Source organism: Gymnodraco acuticeps, unplaced genomic scaffold (assembly GCF_902827175.1).
Source record: "Gymnodraco acuticeps unplaced genomic scaffold, fGymAcu1.1, whole genome shotgun sequence".
NCBI classification, from domain to species: Eukaryota; Metazoa; Chordata; class Actinopteri; order Perciformes; family Bathydraconidae; genus Gymnodraco; species Gymnodraco acuticeps.
Window position 1 is genome coordinate 1737932 of NW_022990699.1, and position 20159 is coordinate 1758090.

Sequence of the window (20159 nt, forward strand, 5' to 3'; positions counted from 1 at the left end):
TTAAGGCTTAAGTAAATCAATTGTTAAAATGCATTATCATGTCACACAACTGTCATTAGTTTATTATTGTTTGCTTCCTATGGAAAAGAAAACAGTACTAATGCATGGTGGTAACTTTGCAGGAGATTTAGTACAGAAGCTTGATTAAACAATTTCTTTGCAAAGTTTTCACCCAGATGGTCAGCTCAAATCCCCCACAACAGACAAACCTACAACAAAGAGAGCTTGTTACTGTATGATAATAAATGTTAGAATATTTGATGAACTCAACTGTGTGCTGGCAGGTGTTTACAGTACAAACAACAAAAGAGCTTGTATTGTGGTGCACCTAACAATAACGGACATATTGTAATGTATTTCAGTTAGGATGTGGCCTACAGTTTAGTGGCCTTTGCCCTACTTCTTTCCAAACACACAACACAACACTTCTCCCACTCCACAGACACATTGACCATACGTTTGTAAATGTTGGATGACTTTTTTGGAAAATACTTTTCCCAGGCTTGATAAAGTTGTAACTAAGTGAAGACACAATCCATTAATACGTACTGGACATATGCACAGAAATGTTATCAGATATACTGACATACGGTGCTAATATAGAAAAGGTACTCAACCATGGAACTAAATGCAATTGAAACAAAACAGCATTTTTTTTACATTTAAAACATTTATTACTCAACAAACAAAAACATTTCAAAACAGATTATCAAAGAAACAGTTCCTGCAATAATAAAAACATTGCATTGTCACAAATAGCCGAAACGTCTGTACAGAGTCTTATAAAATAGGGTACATTTACAGCAGCTACTAATTTCAGTTCTTAAAATCTTACTCTTTTGCCCTCTGTAGTTCTTACAAAGCATATAGAAAACAAGTAAAAAACAATATTATTTTCAACAGAAATTCACACTCAGTCCTCTTCCCTAAAGTGTGACTTCATTTACTGTCCATGAAGCGGATGTCCATGATAAGCAGAGTATGTCTGGGCAGGGGTCTGGGTGCCGGGGACAGCACCTTCATCACCTGTGTTTGTGTGTCCACATTAGTCACCACGATAAAGCCACACACAGGGCTCTCTACGATACCCTTTCTAGCCCCTTCCTCTCCGTCCTCTGCGCTGCTCACGCTCAGCACATGATACGTAAGGTCTCTCCCTGGAGTCACAGGCACCAGCTTCAGCTGTGTGTCGTCCTGAGACATTCCCAGGGGCAAACATGAATCCGGGATGGATGGTGCTCCGATCTTGTAGATGCGGACATCTGAGAAACGTACTTCATAGGAAAAGGGGTAAAAGGTCACTCCCCTGAAGCCGTAGAAATACTCGCGGATCTTCTCATCGCGAGTATCCCGCCTGCACTCCTTGGAGCGCTCCACCACGCCTCCGGACTTAGGGAGGAGCACAACCCGTACAAAGTGAGGGAGGTCTCGTTTGAGTTCATTATAGAGCCTCTCATGGTCCAGCACCAGCACCACGTCCACCTCAAAGGCAGAGGCACAGTGGACCAGAGCTTGGTATCCAGAGCCCTTTACCCACCCGCAGGTGTTGATGATGCAGCCTCCCACGCTGGCCTTCCTGTTCACCTCACAGCGCTGGGAATACACCTCGGCCAGGCATGACGTTAGCTACAAATGGTGAGAAAAGAACTGTGAGAAACGTGGAGGCGAATACAACTAAATAACTGATGACAATGCAGACAAAGTTTGTAGTTTGGCAGTGGGCTTTTGTTTTTAAACTCTGATGTTACCCAAAAGCCAGAATCTTTATTTTCTTACCTTATTGTAAAGTTTGATGTTTGTCCCTGGGGTAGTAGAGCCAAAGTGGTAGACCAAAGGAGCCTGGACGGAGAAACCCTCCTCCACGTCTGCTGGGCGCTCAATGCACAGTGCCGAAACTGTCCCAGGTACTGAGACCTGACGAGCACAATGTTGTTAATTCTTCATATCAAAAGGAGTTTGCTCTGACTATTGTAAAAAAATAACTTGAGATCGCTGGTTGACTAAACGATGCAAAATATTTAAATATCAGTTGTTGTTATTCCTCTCCTTTTCATAGTCTAGGTCAATGTTAATGATAACTCAAATGTATCTCACCCCACTCTGTCCAACATCCAGTTCCACCAGTGTCGGCCGCCGGCCCACCCTTACAGCGTAGCTTAACAGAAGCCGGCACACTGTTGACTTCCCCACATCTGTAGGTCCAACCACCATAACCTGAGGAATGAGAAAATATTCTAGATCAATGAAAATGCATTTACTAAGATCTGGTACGCTTATATACAACATCCCCAGAAGACAGTATTTTTTTGTATTCAAACCTACCCTTGGCCCCCTCTCATTGTCCCGTTCTGCTTGTCTTCTCATCTGTTCCAGGGCAGCATGTGTGTTCAGGTAGAGCAGCATGGGAGTATCTTTAGAAACATAAGCCACCTGATGAAGGAGAGATACATCAAATGTCAAAATCCCAAAGTTACACAGTGTTAAATGTGGAGCTGTATCCAATTGGAAAGCATAATCGCCAAATAACCCCACAAAAAAACACACATTAAAACATTCACACATTTGCATGGACCCTCTTCCAGTTGCTCACCTCTGGCTTCCCGTAGAGATTCACACTGCAGCCTTGCCAGGTGAAAACTGCAATCTTGGCTCCTGCTCCAAATGTGTATTTCTTGTTGCGGTTCAACTCTGATCCAAACACCTCAGCCATTCCTGTGAGGAGCTCCAGTTCAATTTGCTCCACTGCCTCCCCTGACTCCACCTCAAACCTGAGTTCAGTCTCCTTCTCGAGATCATACCTGGTGCTGACCTTTCCAGGTACTGGGACCTCTTCACTTGTGGTTTCCACACCTTCTGTGGCCATTACTGACAAGAGAAAGTCCAGGTAACAAACACATGGCAATAACAGCACATTGAAAGAAACGTTACAGAATAATAAACAGTAGAATATCTTACAACGCCTCTTTTACTGCCTCACTTTTAGTTCCATATATATATATATATATATCTTTAAGAGTTGCATGTCTTATTTTTTGAATGAGTGTTATATATTATTATTTTTTAAGTAAGAGTTGACTTAATCATACCAAACACAGCCATTGAGATCACTGTGAAGTTGTGAACACATGTACACAAATGTAACGTGCAATTACGATAGTACGTTGTGTAGTGACATGGAAGAAGCCCAAGAACAGATGTGAATTGAAATAATCATCTTGAAAAGCAGAAATACCCCCAGTCCTTGGCTGATTGCTGGCTGTAGGAACAGGTTTTATAACGTGAACGTATCAATAAAAACACTATTTATCTCATCGATGGCAAGACCAGCTAGCTAGCCGTTAGCAAGCCGTAGCTAAGTTAGCCCTCTTAACTTCAGCAGTAAAGGTGGAATGAGGATTTTAAAAAAACTCCAAACATCAATAAACTACTCCCATATTGTCAGGTGAATGTCTACGAGTGGATTATTTTGTATTGTGTAGTACTTACGGACTTTTTTCAAGGCGTATTGTAGAATGAAATAGGTTTCCAAACTCTGAAGCAACCAACGCTGTGGCTGGTCCCGTAATGATGACGTCACGTCGTTCCCAACCTATCATGTCTGAAGTTGGCTTCAAAACAAGATTTTAAAAGTAGTTATACATTTTATCGAGAGAAGAAAATGCTTCTTTCATTATTCCTAAATGTCTTAGGAGCTGAAGAGTGGGTTCATATATGTATTAGGTTATAATTTAGCTTTATAAATCACACACCTCTGAAAGTACTAATGTCCTACTGTACAAATACTCTAATAACTACACAAGTCATGTATTGAAAGAGTTAAGTAAAGGTATGCAAGTAAAAACAGAAATATGTAAATAAGGTATTAAAAGGGAAATAACTAAATGCAGAAAAATATCATCTCAGACTGTTATTCTAGATCATTGGTCTTGCGATCATAATAAAAGTGTATTTGTATATTCATGATTTGTGTTGTCGGAGGTTAGGGTGGTAAAGGAAGGTGTTAACTATTAACGTATAACTTTCTCCATTAAATGTTTGGTTTGTAATAACTAGTTAGAAATACTGTCAAAAATATCTAGAGCCTAAAGTGAAAATGTAATATTGTTACATTACCAACATAAAAATAATAGGAAAATGCTCTTTTATTGCTCTTAATATTACCCTCTGAAATATAGTGAAGTAGACAGTGGCATCAAATAAAAGCCTTGTACAACAGAAAAACATTTTCAGGGTGTTGTTGCAATATACAAAAAAACGTAACATATAAAAAAACAATTGGCTGGAGTCAAAAACATACATCCACAAGTAATTATGAAACAAGAAAAACTTTATTCACCAAAACCAAATTAAAAGCACAATAAACCATTGAGACATAATAAGAAGAAGAAACACGTTAAAAAAAACAGCAGGACTGGGGATCTTCGAAATGTATTTGCTCAGAGACGAGCCACTAGATGTCAGCATTCATCCAGAAGATGTGAGCTGATGGAGCTCGATCATCCGAGGAGGGACTGAGGACATCTCATTCGTCGCTCCTCATCATTATGCCTCCACGGTCACATCCACTGAACTGTCGGCTGTACGTAACGTAAGACAAGATAAACTTTCGTCAAACTCTGAAATATCAACAATTCTAACATCACTGTTGTGTACCACAGTCAAAAGACACCTCTAAGGAATTCAGTCCAAGTGAAATTTGCGATAACACAAAACACCAAAATTACTGTATCTATATTTGAGAGTCTGAAAACAACATATTCTAAAATATCTGTTATGAGAAACTGATTCATCAATTATCAAGTTTTTGTTCGATTAGTCAAAACACGTGTTGCAGTTCTACTCTGCGTTTCTATTTAATAAAGTTGAACACATTTCATTATTAAGTGCATTTCTTGAATAATGTTTGTGGCTATTGCAATCTGTTTATTATTCTGTCTGATAGCTTTGAATAGACAAACCTAGGCATCTACTCAGCCTTCAGAGCGTCCTGAAGAGCAGAGACCACGACATCAGGTTCTGGAAACTTGAGCTTTCGTGGCGGACCTTTCTTTATTCCAGTCCATAGAGATGTTTCTTTAGGAATTGGACATTAAGAGTGACATTTGTAAGAGCAATACAGAAGATAACCAACACTTGTAATTTGTTTCCAAAGCCTTAGAAAAAACAAATGCTCGTTGAACATTTTTGGAAATGTGTTGACTCCGATACTCCAACACTAACTTCAGAAAGTGACTAACATCAACCTATTTCACTAAGTAAACATATTATAGGCAATTAGATAAAGGAATATTATGTGTTTGCACATGTGTAATTATTTTTTCTCTGGCTGCTTTTAGGCATTTCTGATAAACACAGCTACCTGTTGTTATTTTGATTAGAGTTCAATAAGGCAGAAAAGAGTTTACCAATGAACTAAAATTATCATAATTGTCCAAAGCTAGTCTAAAAGTCATATCCTTAACATTCTGTTTATGCACATTTATTTGTGATATTATTGTTGCTTTGAACACCAAATGAAATGTAATTCATCAACACCAATATCCTCTAAGAGGTGAATATCCTATAACCTAGCAAATACAAATCAAGTAGGTGCATAGCAAGCAGAGGAATAAACAATAGGTTTTGGTTATCAATAATTGTGACAAACTGAATCTCTAAAAGCCCCTACAAATAACTGAAAGTCCAAAGAATTATATAATGACACTCCCTCTTCCCTTTGTCACAACAGATGGCAGAGTTATTCTTGGTTTTCCCATTTTCGTCCTCCTCACCTTTGCCTCCATCCTGCAGAGTGATCTCGAAGCTGTTCCTGCGAGGTTTCTCAGGGTTGGAGACCACAGTCAGATCAGGGTGGGCAGCCAGGAGGGCAGATTTCACCTCCTCAGCATTACGCCCATACACTCGTCAGCTCTTACTGCCAGAACAACAGATCAACCATCAGTTGGACGTCTGTTCAGCCTATTGTAGTCATCAATGACGAGCGTGACTGCTAGTGCTTATGATAAAAACAACTACTTTATACTTACATTCAACATTTTTGAAGGGAACTATCATCTAATAAACTACAGCGGGCGAAAAAAAATGCAAGACCTTCAAAAGAACAATATTTCCCTCTGAAGTGCAGTGGAGTAGAAGTGTTCCATAAAATGGTAATACCCAAGTAGAGGTGGGAGAAATACTGCGATATTGTACTTAAGTAAAAGTAAAAATAGCAAAGTGTAGGAATACTCTGTTGCAAGTAAAAGTCCCATATTCTAAATGTTACTCAAGTAAAAGTTTTGGCATCTAAATATACCTGAACTACCAAAAGTAAAATGTCTGGCTATGCCAATTGGCCTATTTCAGAATCATCATAATCATCATAGATATATGAATGTGTTTATCAAGCTAGTGAAGGTGGAACAAATGTTGGATAGCATGTGAATTTAAATAACTTAAGTCTTATTATGAGTGTTGATAATTGTTTTGTGTTATCAGTAATCCATATCTGCAAAGTAAATGTAGTGGAGTAAAAGTACAATATTCACCTCTGAATTGCAGTGGAGTAGAAATACAAAGTAGCATTACATTGAAATTCTTAAGTAAAGTACAATTACCTCAAACATGTAGTTAGTTGACACCACTGAAAATGGAACTACAGTATCATCTTCAAAAACTACAGGCAGCAAAACGGGCATCATGTTATACTTATGTACAGTATTTAAACCTGATAGTATCGAGGTACTTCCACCACTAAGGGTTTATCCACTCATAATGCGACTCACCAGTGTTCAATGACCACCCTCCGGCCCGGGTCCTCCCCCTCTCCTCGGTCCTTCTCCTCCATGGAGGGCGGCTCCTCCTCCGCCTGGACGTCCGCTTTTCGCTTCGTCCCTCTGCGACCTAAAAACACACATGTAATGTTTGTTTTGATTACACGAATTACGCTTTAAATTAAGGAAATAATGCAATGGTTTGTTATGGGAGCGAGTCAAAGCGTTGAGCTATTAAACACGTGTGTGACTAAAATAAGAAACGGTCTTATTTGTGGTTGTTCTTTAATCATTAAATCCCCCAGATTGGATGTTGTGCTCCACTGTAAGCCTTACAACAGCCTAAAACTATTGGCAAAGCATGTTAACCGTTAAAAGTTGAAACTGATTATCAACTTTAAACAACATACGCCACACCCTGGTCATGTTGCCTAATTACAAAGTAGTATTTCTTCACTTTCATTACACTCACTCACCTGCTTTCGACGCCATTGGTGTTACAACAATTTCGCGCGCATGTGAGCCGGATGTTCACTCTTCTTCTTTAATGGGTTGGCGGGTTGCAAAACAGTTTGAAGATACATTACTACCAGCAACTGGTCTGGAGTTTGCATCGAGTTGTTTTTTTGGGTGGATTATTTTTAGCTGATTCAATTCCTTTCTAAAACCTTTTTTTAAAGTATTTTGCCTGATTTCTTTCCTTAAAAGAAATGACAGTTAAATTCATGTTTTTTTACTCCCTCTTGGAGTAAAGAGGTGATTGATGCTGATATTGCATTTTCTAAAATTAAGTATACTGTTTCCGGATCGATACAGTGTGCACAGTTTCCATTTGGGAGATATGTTATATCATAGAAGTTGTACGAAAATAGAGACACAACTTCTATCTTTGACTACACATATGTGTGTGACGTTTAGCAGCTAAAATCTCAATAAGAAATATGTTGGCAAATGTAAGTCTGAACAATCTTTGTTTGTACTTTGTCAGTAACACACTGACACAGTCCAACTGTTACTGTCTTAAGTGTAAAGGTAAAACATGACATCCAAAGCACATACATTGCTGGTGTTTAACCAGACATTGGGGAAATATGACCATAGAGTCTGATATCATATATTGTTTAATTGAGACCTGTTTTACCTCTTATTTTATAATAATTGTATTTCCTTAATTTCCACATCTCCATCAGCACCAACATGTTTTTGTATACAGTAGCCTATTATTTAGATGTATTCCAGTTTCATTACCATCCCAATACTCCCGCCACACTGAAGCGAGTTTACCTGCTGACTTTGGAACAAGGACCCCACTGAAAGTGTTTGTCAGTTTACCTTGTTTTTGTCCAACAATAAATCTACACTAAGCAAAAGCAGTTTTACTTTTAGCCTATATGAATGCCACATTTTAAGCTTCGAAGTCTGAGAAAAATGTCTTCTCAGTTCTTCACCAGATCATTCGTATCCACTACAGCATATGGAGCCAGATAAGCTTTATAATCTTGCAAGCCTCTGAAGTGTTTTTCATGGAAAATCATCCCAGTTTCTGTTCCAACAAGATGACAACACAATGGGTTGATGCTTCATCCACAGGTGGAGGTGTGGGATGATGTTACAGGGTTTAACTCCTCAGTTTAAGATAAAGGCCACTAGTGGACTTGTTCCTGCTGTTCCTTTTGTTTCCAATCATCAAAATAGATTTGACAATAGAATCAAAGGTTGCATATATTGTAAAAAATAAAAAGGTTTATAAAGTTCATATAGTAAAGAAACCCCTTTTGACACAAAAATGGTCTGTGGGGACCTCTGACTCAGTCTGACTTTTTCGGCCTTATATTTGCGTCATTCCACTCAGCCAAGATGTCCTCTGCAAACAGTTGGGCAGATTAATGCTGGTCCCAAGAGCTGTGCTCCATGTTCCATTGTTTGCATAATTATCAGATGTAAATTAGCGAGAGGCAAAAAGACAGCATCCAAAACAAATAAGGAGAATGTGAGAGTAAACCCTGTAGAGCGACAGACGAATGTGTTGAGTAGTTAAGCAAATATGGTGTTACCGGATTAGCAATACTGGATCCATGTGCCTTTCCAAGTGACACGCCAGTCACATTTTTGGGCATAAAGCAAATTGTCTAAAGGACGTCACACACTGCGTCTGTGCCAACCTATGGTGCCAACAGATAATGGCTATACTACCCCCCAGTGCGAGGCAGTATGATGACTCACAAGTGCACAAAGATGTTCTTTTGTTCACAACAAACTCAGACCCACACTTTATCTTGGCCATGCGGTACATTTGACTATTGCTGTTTTTGATTTTTAATACATCTTTCACTTAGCATAACACTCTCTGAAACAGACCAGACACAAAGACACATCTAATCTCTACAGTGTATTTGGATCCCAATCTGTTTTTGCAGTCTGTTGGAGTGTATTATTAGCCATGTGCGTAAAGCTTCAGAAGAGAAGACAGACTGTCTGACAGATGTGCCCTGTCTTCACCCTGCTTTCCTCTTTTACTTCTCACTGACTCAACAAACACCAGATGAACAGAGCAACTGGTTGCCTCCACACTACGTAATGTGATCAAATGCACACATTCACAAACACTCATGCATGCATGCAGCAACAAGAGAAGATATATATTTAATTCATAAACCCTGGTCTTTTTCCCCCATATCTTGCTGCTCTCGGCTCCAGTGTCTTATATTTTGGTTGATGGACTCAAATGAGTTGTTTTAATATAAAAAAACAACTGAGTTAAGTTCACTGGTCAAAAAAGTTCAATTATTGTATTCTATTAAGTTAAATTAACAACTGTTAAGTCACACTGACACACATTACAGTCAGATTTTGCTTTACAGTTAATTTCCCTACGTTTAAGAAAACTGTTTATATAACAGGCCTTAATGTTTATTTGATAACCGTGTGCTGTCCCTTTGCACAATTCGTTTTTTATTTACTTTCCTCTCATGAATAATTTCAGGGCTATTCAGATCTACGGTGTGATTCCTTGGAGGAACCCTGACACACAGGTATAAATAATGTAATAATGTGTTTTTAGTATGTATAATTTTGCCTGTAATGCTTCTGTGTTAGTACACAAGTAGTACTTTTTGTGCAGGGCTTTTACTCTAAGGGGAGTATTTTTAAATAGTTGTAATCAAAGTTTTATTCTTGGGTTCAGGGTACTTCCTCCAGAACTGAATGTTTTTTCGGGTTGCCCACTGATGCCCTTTTGTAACATTTAATCCAGTGACACACAAACACCAACCAAACAACAGGCTCATTATGACTCAGTAGGGAACTCATGGCAAAGTCTCACTCTCTTTTTGGAGTATAAACAGTGTTTCTATGATTTATTCAGATATACAGAAGATCTCATAATCTCTCTGTTTACGGTTTTTCCTTCCGCTTGCGTTTGTTGAGTTATAACGAGCTGAGGCTCGCTGCTCCGGAAGCTCGTGTTTCCATGCAAAATACAATTACATTCATAAACACTTCGTGAATATCCATTTGCTCCTCCTGCAAGTCTCTCTCAGATTATTTGTTTTCTTTCTGGGCCCTCTGACGTCAGTGTGTTCATTCTTTTTCAAACAAAAACATGTGTGAGGGTGAACGTCACACAAACTGACGTGCCAACTCACACAAGCCAACACACAGGCTTGGCCAAGAAAAGTTTAATCATGTGGGGGAGAGTGTGTGACAGAGAGAGAGAGAGATTTCTGGAGTGATAGGGATTCAGACAAAGATTGAGTGACAGTCTATGAAAGGCAGGCAAACACACAGAAGATTGAAAGAAAGGCAGAGGCAAGAAAAATATGATAGAGAGTTGGGGGAGGATAAGTGGGCACAATGTATAATAAGTGTACATCATCAAAGTCTGACGACTTCAGAGAAATTCTCGCTGGTTGTGTTCCTGCACCGGAAAAGGCATTAAAGATATCCCATGACCACCCAGGCAGGGGCTTTCAGGCATAAAGGAAAAACGCCTACACTGCCATGAAACAGCAACTTGGAAATATAGGAAGGCTGAGCAAGTCTGTCACGATTCAAGTTTTTGATGTACATTTCTCGAGGTGGTTAACCATGGCAACATAAGATGTCCCGCTCATGCATTTCTTCCATCTGCACTTTCTCTGTGAAATCATGACCCATAGTTAATATCCTTTTATATAATGTAACTTCAAAGCTCCTGCCAAAGCTGTATTACAATAAAACATTTAAAATGTTGTTGAATTTGGTTACCATCTGCATTTAACTATTCATTACCGGCTTGAGAAACGTCCTTTGACATTTTGGACAGCAGAAGTGAAATTACATTTGTTTCCTTTCACAAAAGAAGAACAGTAAAAACCCTTGATTGAAATATATAACATATCATCGTTTTTAGACAGCAAGAATGTTCCAACCTTGTTTTCTTCAGCCAATCAGAGGAGATTAACAAAACATATCACACTAGTTTGCCACATTTGTTGATTTTATGTGCTTTTCTAATGATAACATTTTTACTCTTAGAAACAAAATTAATGACCTCTTGCCTTTGACCAGTATAGTGTTATCAACAGCTCCCGGAAATGTAAGTTCTAATATTACACTAGATAGTAAATTAGAATGCTTTTCAGCAATAAACCTTGAACAATATTATCAGGAATCATTCTGTACATTTTTATTGTTATGCGGATGATACTCAACTATAGTTATCCATCAAGCCTGATGAAACCAATCATCTAAATAAAATTCAAGGACTTAAAAACGTGAATGACCTAAAACGTTTTGATGTTAAACACGGCCAAAATTGAAGTTATTGTACTCGGCCCAAAGACTCTACGAAACAAACTATCTAAAGATATATTAACTATGGATGGCATTAATTTGGCCTCCAGTGAGACTGTAAGGAATCTTGATGTTATATTTGATCAGGATTTACATCAAATCAATCTCAAGGACCACCTTTTTTCATCTACGTAACATAGCAAAAATCAGGCATATCTTGCCTCAAAACGATGCAGAGAAACTAGTCCATGCATTTGTTACTTCAAGGCTGGATTATTGTAACTCTTTATTATCAGGGTGTACCAAGAAGTCAGTTAAGTCGCTTCAGCTGATTCAAAATGCTGCAGCACGTGTACTAACCAGAGTTAGGGACCACATTACTCCTGTTCTGGCTGCCTTACACTGGCTCCCTATAGAACACAGGATAGAATTTAAAATTATTCTTCTCGCCTACAAAGCCCTTAATGGGCAGGCGCCATCTTACCTTAAAGAACTCATTATACCCTACTCTCCTACTAGGGCGTTGCGTTCCAAGAATGCAGGGTTGTTGGTTATTCCGAGAGGTTTTAAAAATACAATGGGAGCCAGAGCCTTTTCTTATCAAGCTCCACTTTTGTGGAATCAGCTTCCAGTTTGTGTTCGGGCGGCAGACACCCTATCCGTTTTTAAGAGTGCGCTTAACCCTTCTCTTGCGTTAGGTCATACCCCCCTTCCCATGCTATTTTCGGTCAAAATTGACCGGTGTGTTTTCCACAGTGATATCTCTGGAACCCCTTATCCAATGTTGATGATATCTCATTTGAACAGTCAAAGCAAGTCGAATCAAGGGGTGACAGACAGAATGACACCAGGGGTGAATTTCATATTATTTTTGGCAGTAAGTTCAAAGATAGTGCTTATTTTATATTACTGTATATTATAAAAATGCTTGCCATGTAGGCTGTGTTTACTGGAGATGGAAATGATTTAGTTAGTGTTGTAGCAGAGATTCTTCCCGTTCCAATGATGTATGGGATGTATTGATTTGATACAAGCAAGCCAGTGTTTCATGTCATGGTCCGGACCCACCGGTGGGCCCATCAAGTTCAGCATTCACTGTGATGAATATAAAATAAGACACTGATACTGTTTTCCCCAATGAACATGTATTGAAAGAGAAATATACCATAACAGAACATGTGTGTGTGTGTGTGTGTGTGTGTGTGTGTGTGTGTGTGTGTGTGTGTGTGTGTGTGTGTGTGTGTGTGTGTGTGTGTGTGTGTGTGTGTGTTCACGTGTGTTCACGCACATAGTTGGCAATGCAAAATTGTGGAATGTCACCTCAGGCTCCTCTCCCTCAGGGGCCTCTATCTCAGGGGCCTCTCCCTCAGGGGCCTCTATCTCAGGCTCCTCTCCCTCAGGGGCTTCTATCTCAGGGGCCTCTCCCTCCTCTCCCTCATGTGCCTCTTCCTGGTCTGTTGTAGGCTCATAGTCTGGATCGCTGTTGTCTTCCATTTCTGAGACATCTTCCTCCATCTCCTCTTCATCTGGTTCAAAAATGTGTCCAGAGCCCCTCGTACAGAAAATCGCCTAATCGGTCGCCTGCTCATTGTGTCAATGAGTCAAATGTGAGCAAGGCACAAATATAACTGCTTGAGAGCCAGTAAGGGAGGCGCATTTAGCGCGAGAAAGTGAGAGGTTTGTGTTTCTCGAGGGGCACAGAGCTCGCACCTGTGAGAAGGTATATGATACATTGTATCATACAGCGCGAGAAAGGGAGAGGTTCCCGTAGTGTGTGTGTGTGTGTGTGGTGTGTGTGTGTGTGTGTGTGTGTGTGTGTGTGTGTGTGTGTGTGTGTGTGTGTGTGTGCGTGTGTGTGTGTGTGTGTGTGTGTGTGTGTGTGTGTGTGTGTGTGTGTGTGTGTTGTGTGTATAGATGTTTTCCATCTGCAGGATGAACATAATACACTCATACCCATTTCGTTTGCTATGGCGGTCAAATCTGACCGAAAACGTCAACGGTGTTTCACTGTTGAATAAAGCACTCACAATTCAATGCAAGTGGTGATCATCAAGTGTATATGTTCAGAGGCCTAGTGTGGAGGATAACATAAGGTATTGAGGCAATTGGATGAAAAACATAATTGTAAGAGAATATTTTAATCTGATCTTGATTATAGAGTTTCTTATAGTTTCTTAGAATCTGTGATACTGCAAACATCTGCTTGTGGTGTTTAGTAACAACTCCTCTGTAAGTTGAGGTCACAGGTCAAACGCTTCTCCCATATCCTGTGGGGGAAGGTTTCAGGCCTGTCTGCATTTCCTTGAGACAAGTAGATTATTGTCTCCCATCTGCTATAGATTAGGTAAACGCGGGCTTCTGTGAGCCCGCCTCTCCTCGTGTTGCTGCGTGCTTTGGGGCTTTTGGGTTCAGAGATGATTGTGGTGGACCACAGGACAGTGGGAAACTAAGATGACCTCTCCGGCTGTATTCTGTACTGTGTTCAATAAACTCTCAGTGCTTTGGCTAACGACGTTCCAGACTCCTTCATTCTACCTCAACATTGCAACAACAGAAGTTTATCTTCACAATTGGCGTCACTGAACAGTACCAAGATTTCTTCAGAGACTGGTAAGTGCTATTTCAAATCTATTTGAACAACTGCCTTACCAGACTCTGTGATTGACGGTATCAAAATTACCTGTGAAACTGCGCGAGTGCAATTTGTTTTGGTCTCTCTACTCTGTACATTTGGGGCATAATCATAACCTGAGAAATCGGTGTCGAGGGGGATTCTATCCTGGCCGGTTTTTCCTGTGATTGCTGCTGGGGCAAGTGCCCACAAAAGCAAGCACAGCTCATGTATAAAACAATAAGAATATTTGGGGCTAATAAATAACCTCGGAATATCGACTTTTAACGATTTCCGCCGTGTGTGGTTCCTAGAATTAAATTATTGGACAATCACACAATGCAAATATTCGGAGAGACTTTAAGGAAAGCATCAGCAAGGTGGAACCTCTGTTTCAAAAAGCAATGTGAGGATTTGTAATTGAAACAAATTGCCGAATTCTGGAGATTTCAACGGGTTAAATCAGACCAATCCGTTTTCGGGTGTCTGCTCAGTCTGCAGGAGGAAGGGCGAATTCCCCTCCCCCCTGTGGTGAACGGCACACGAGGAATGTAGAACACAGACTTGTACTTTTGTTAATCACACCATGAGCTTTAGAACTAAATGTAGCTATTAAATGGGAAGGGTGATAGCAGAATATTACATTCACACTGTGTTTAATAAACTAACGGATTATTGAATTGGCTGTTGTTTTAAAAAAAGAAACAAAAAAAAAGTACTGAATTAATTAAAAATCTCTGCTCTCGGTCGGTAGAGCAGTTTTACCACTACATTTGCATAGTGGTTTTGATTGAGAATAAGGTAGTTTATTGCTCATCAACAGATTACTAGTAAATATGGCTGAGAAGAGCCCATATTAAACAGATATTTCAGTGCTCCCGTTGAGGTTTCCGTAATTTCGTATTAAATTAAACTGGATGATTTTTTGGCCAGGGCGCTGATTTTGTTGCGAGTACATGTTTGTTTGTCTAATTGCAGTGTTTGTTTTATTGTACTAACCGTTAAACATGGGTAATACTGCCTCCACAAACGATTCAGTTTGTAAGAGGAAAACCATTTCACGCACAAAGACACTTACAAAAAACCCAATTGCAGAAAACCACTACACGCATTTGTTTTCTCCAAACATGCCGTCTGGAATAGTCGGAAGAACTTTGGATTGGTCTAAAGTTATGCCGTTTACATCGTTACTTTGCGAACACTCACAACAGATTAATCAGAAAGGATTGATTCAATTTGACTGGCCTCTTACAGGTAGTTTTGATATGGCCGTGTTGTGGCAAGCATTTAAACTGGTGGAAAATAATTCAAATTGTTCATGGGATCAGAAATACATGACAGAATGTGTGAAGGCTTGGATGGCAATTGCAGAGAAAAGAGGTTATGATGAGCGGAAGAATGCAAAATCTGTTGGCAGCGAGCGAGGCTCCATTGAACTCAAGGCGCTGATTGATAAAGTTTCTCAATGTGCAAAAAGTTGTCATTTGCTTAGCCTAGAGGCTGCTTTTGATGTAAGATCAGAAAACATGTCCAGATTCAGGGAAAGACACGGTGAAAATGTTCCAGACATTGCAAAATCAGTAATTTATGATTGGATTAAAAGACGAGGTAAATCTCCAACCCCATCTCAGCTCATTTGTATTTTGACAGACGCGGAAGCAGGCTGTATCTCTCTATACGAAAATAATTCCCGCGACAGAACTCTCAAATCCCGTTGCGAGAAACTCCGATGATGATCTGTTAATGACAACTGCCGCTATCATGAATGAAAATGGGTTGAGATATCAGACAGGACAATATAGAGAATTAGAATCGGCACACGCCGAGCAGAGTGCAGCAGCGGGGGAAGGGAATCTTTCACACGGCAGTCCGTTACAGACCCCCACTCCTCGCACTCCGCCACTCCTCTTACAAGATTACCCAGGTTCGCTGTACGGCAGCAGTTTTCCAAAACATGTCCAGCGTAACATTTTCACGACAATGCAAACATCTCAGAATAATAATTCTGCTGAAAGTGTGACCGCCCCGAAAATTCTGATAGGAGATGTTCCAGTTTTTAAGCCCTGGACACCCGCTGAGGTCATTGATGTCACTAACCACGCTCCCAGTCCCACTAAAAGTCCAGAAGAGTATCTGTCATGGTTGACTAATGTCTGCTCAGTTTATAACTGTTTGGTTCATGATGTTAAACAGCTGATAATCTTAACATACAAAGCAGATTGGCCCACGTGCAGAGACGAGTTTAAATTTCCTGAGTGTACGGCCGCAGGCGACTGGCCCCCGACACAGACGCGAGACATGTGGATACAAAACGTCGCTGCATTGGCTATCAGAGCATGCGCTAAGACTCACACAGATTTCTCCCAAGTGACGGCTTGTGTACAAGACCCAGCAGAAAATGTCCCAGAATTTATCCAGCGTTTCATGACAGTGTGGGATAATAATGCGGGCATTAAAAGAGAGGGTAATGATTTGTTTGCCATACAGACCTTGTTACATAATTTAATCCCAGAGACAGCTCAGGCGTACATGATGTCGACTCCCGACTGGCAAATTAAATCTTGGAAAATGACTATCGCCACAATGCGTGCGTTGCATAGGAGCCAAATATTCCTTACCCCCAGAATTTCACAACTGCTTCAACAATTTCCTCAAAACACCCAGGCTTATCAAACTCAGGGACAAAACCACACCCAGCAGTATCAAAATCAGGGAAGATCACAGGATTATCATAATAAGAGCAGACAGCAGCAGAACAAAAATCCAAAAAAGTTGATGCCATGTCATGTTTGCGGAGCAACGGATCACTGGGCAGGACAGTGTGATAAGCGGTGGGGGGTCCAGCAGCACACACAGCCCCCCCTTACACAGCCCCCCTTTTCCCAGCCCGCCCTCCCCCCCCCCCCCCTTCCCCAGCAGTCCGGACATCTGGCATTAACGCAGCCTCCACGGTATGACAGACAGATCCAGGAGCAAAACGGTCAACAAAGTGGATCTAATAGAAGATAGGGGTGCCAGGAAGAAATAGGATCAGATTCACAGCATTTCCCCATTCAAGCAGCAACAATTCGCCTTTCCAATAACCCGCGTGAAGATCCGATTATGCCCGTTGATTTTAGTGGTACGGCTGTAGATATTTTGATTGACAGCGGAGCCACCTTGTCTGCCGTGCGTACTAAGGAGAAAGTGTGTGAAGCAACCAATAAGTTTGTTACAACAATAAGAGTTGCTGGAATTTCTATGTCCGAACCCATTTCAGAGAGCACTAATGTTTCAATTAATGGATCAAACGTGCAACACTCTTTCATTATTTCAGATGGAAGCCTGATCAATCTAATGGGCATGGACTTACTATGTAAATTACAGGCAACAATACATTGCACTTCAGACGGATTGTTTTTGACAATTCCTGACAGTAAGGTCTATCAGGCAGTCCAATTCATTCAATCATCGCGAGACAACCTTTATTGTTGGTCATTTCCAGATTTCAACATGATTTCTGTTTTCTCCACAACAGGGATTCAGAAGATTGCTAGCATTTCTCCGGTTTGTGCGTCTTTAATGTCTCTTATGCGACCTGTGTTGAATTGTCACTGCACAGCTGCCTTTAATCTGTCAGATGACTATGCGCGATCAGCAAGAGGTTTTTGCAACAAATCAGATCGGTTGATAAGTGAACAATATTTGTTCATCGGAAAAAAAGGATGTGCATTACCACTCAGGCTAACAACCTCACAACAAAGCTTTCATATTGAAGAAACCCTCCCCTACATAACAGTGGCTGTTACGCCAGGCAGTAACCCAAAGGAGGTGGGGGCCATGGCAGCCCGCTGCCAGGCCCAGCTGGAAGCCACACTTTCCCCTCTCTCACACACACACACACGCACCTAACGTAATTAACTTTGGAGGGGAGCATTTCCTGCTGCGTCTCGCGGAGCCAATTGCTCTTCCCCAAAGCACCTTCCTTCATTTACAACCAAACCCCCCCACAGAGTATGGCACCCCCTCAGATTTTTCAGAAGTCCCGGCTACATTATGGGCAAAACACAAGAACTATGTTGGTTTTGTTGCCTCAGCGCCTCCACATTGAGTAACACTTAAAGCCAACGCCAGATTGCCAGCTATCAGACAGTACAATTTGCCCCATAGAGCCATTTTGGGGATTGAAGGAGTCATCCAATCTTTGCTTGATCAGGGCGTGTTAATTTACACAACTAGTCCCTGTAATACTCCAATTCTACCCATACCTAAACACAATCGCCCTGATGAGTGGCGCTTTGTCCAAGATTTGCAAGCTATTAATGCTATTGTCATTCCAACAGCTCCTATAGTGCCTGACACCAATTCGATTTTAGCTTCTCTGCCCCCGGACTCTAAGTACTACACAGTGATTGATTTATGTTCAGCGTTTTTCTCTGTTCCTCTGCATCCAGACAGCCAGTATCTGTTTGCATTTACTTTTAAAGGTAAACAAATCACATACACGCGCCTCCCATAGGGGTTTGTTGAATCTCCGACAGTGTATGCAGCAGCTGTGAGGAGAGATCTGGACACTTTGGTCCTGACAGGAGGTAGTACCTTGCTTCAGTACGCAGATGACCTGTTGTTAGCTTCTCCCAATAAAGACGCCTGTCGCATCGACTCCATTCTGCTCATGAAAAGACTTTCTGAATGCGGACACAGAGCATCAATACTGCAGTTGCAATACTGCCAGACTGAGGTCACGTATTTGGGTCACATTCTGAGGGATGGACACCGTCTCCTCTCGCCAGCAAGGATTTGTCTGTTGAACAAAGTACCACCACCTCACACAAAGAAGGACATGCTTTCCTTCTTGGGCATGGCAAATTATTGCAGACACTGGATTTTTGAGTATGCTGCGATGGATTCTGTCCTGCGTGCTACCACTCTGCAGGCTGCCCCTAACATTGTTCAATGGTCTGAGGACATGCACACTGCCTTTCAGGACTTAAAGCGAGCCCTCACATCGGCTCCCGCCCTGGGTCTACCTGATTACCATCAGCCGTTTCACCTGCACGTCCATGAGAAGGGGGGCTTTGCAACGGGCATCTTGGTGCAGAAGCATGGCTCTAATTTCCGGCCTGTTGCATACTACTCATCTCGACTGTCCCCTGTGGTGCTTGGTATGCCTTCATGCCTGCGTGCTGTGGCCGCAGTTGCGATAGTTGTAAAACAATCCTCTCCCATTGTACTGGCCAGTGACTGTGTAGTACATGTCCCACATGCAGTTTTGCATATTCTGAACACCTCTGCTACTCAGCATATGACGGCAGCAAGGCGATCTGGTTATGAAGCGGTAATTCTTTCAAGTCCACACATCACTCTTAAACGTTCCCCCCCCCTAAACCCAGCTACGCTGGTGCCAATTCCAGATTTTGAAATAACACATGACTGCGTCACAACGATTGACATGTCTTCCTCCCCCAGAGCTGATATGTTGCAAACTCCTATCCCTAATTCAGATATGATTCTATACACAGACGGGTCTGCGAGCAGGCCGTCTGACACAGTACACTTAGCAGGCTACGCTGTTGTGAATGACTGGGAAGTTTTAGAAAGCCGGGCCTTGCCAAATGGCACGTCAGCTCAGGCTGCAGAGTTGTATGCTCTGCTCAGGGCGTGTATTTTGGCTCAAGGTAGAGTTGCAACCATTTTCACAGACTCCAGGTATGCATTTGGTGTGTGCCATGATTTTGGTGTCTTGTGGAAAATGCGCGGTTTCTTAACATCGGCTGGTAAGCCTATTCAACATCATGCGTTAGTAGCTGAGCTATTAGACGCTATCCTGCTCCCTGCACAGCTAGCAGTAGTTAAATGTGCTGCTCACACAAATTCTAATGATCCTATTTCGCGTGGAAATGCGTTAGCCGACACCGCGGCTAAACAAGCAGCAGTTTCCTCCTCTTCTATGGTGCTCCAATGCCCCTCGACACAACCCGCAGAAACTATTTGTTTGCCTTCCTTTAATGATGTCGCGGACATGCAAGCCCACGCTGATGTTA

The 20159-nt window shown here is 41.3% G+C and overlaps 2 protein-coding genes across 3 annotated transcripts; both read right to left on the minus strand.

Moving 5' to 3' along the window:
• Window positions 1–650: 650 nt before the first annotated feature.
• Window positions 651–7249, minus strand: clp1 (cleavage factor polyribonucleotide kinase subunit 1). Of its 2 annotated transcripts, XM_034231026.1 has the most exons (8): window positions 7229–7249; window positions 6765–6882; window positions 3487–3608; window positions 2591–2865; window positions 2323–2430; window positions 2095–2214; window positions 1777–1914; window positions 651–1626 (listed from the first exon to the last, which is right to left on the minus strand). In XM_034231026.1, exons 4-8 carry the CDS (start codon window positions 2861–2863, stop codon window positions 940–942), a joined length of 1326 nt encoding a protein of 441 aa, XP_034086917.1. In that variant the 5' UTR covers window positions 2864–2865; window positions 3487–3608; window positions 6765–6882; window positions 7229–7249; the 3' UTR covers window positions 651–939. The 2 variants fall into 2 exon arrangements, with proteins under 2 accessions (XP_034086917.1, XP_034086916.1); XM_034231025.1 differs by lacking the exon at window positions 7229–7249 and having other exon boundaries at window positions 3491–3608.
• On the minus strand, window positions 4310–7312 carry selenoh (selenoprotein H). Its single transcript, XM_034231027.1, has 5 exons — window positions 7229–7312; window positions 6765–6882; window positions 5772–5914; window positions 4959–5073; window positions 4310–4577 (listed from the first exon to the last, which is right to left on the minus strand). The coding sequence occupies exons 1-4, from the start codon at window positions 7242–7244 to the stop codon at window positions 4967–4969; spliced, it is 384 nt and encodes a 127-aa protein (XP_034086918.1). The 5' UTR covers window positions 7245–7312; the 3' UTR covers window positions 4310–4577; window positions 4959–4966.
• Between the last annotated feature and the right edge of the window lie 12847 nt (window positions 7313–20159).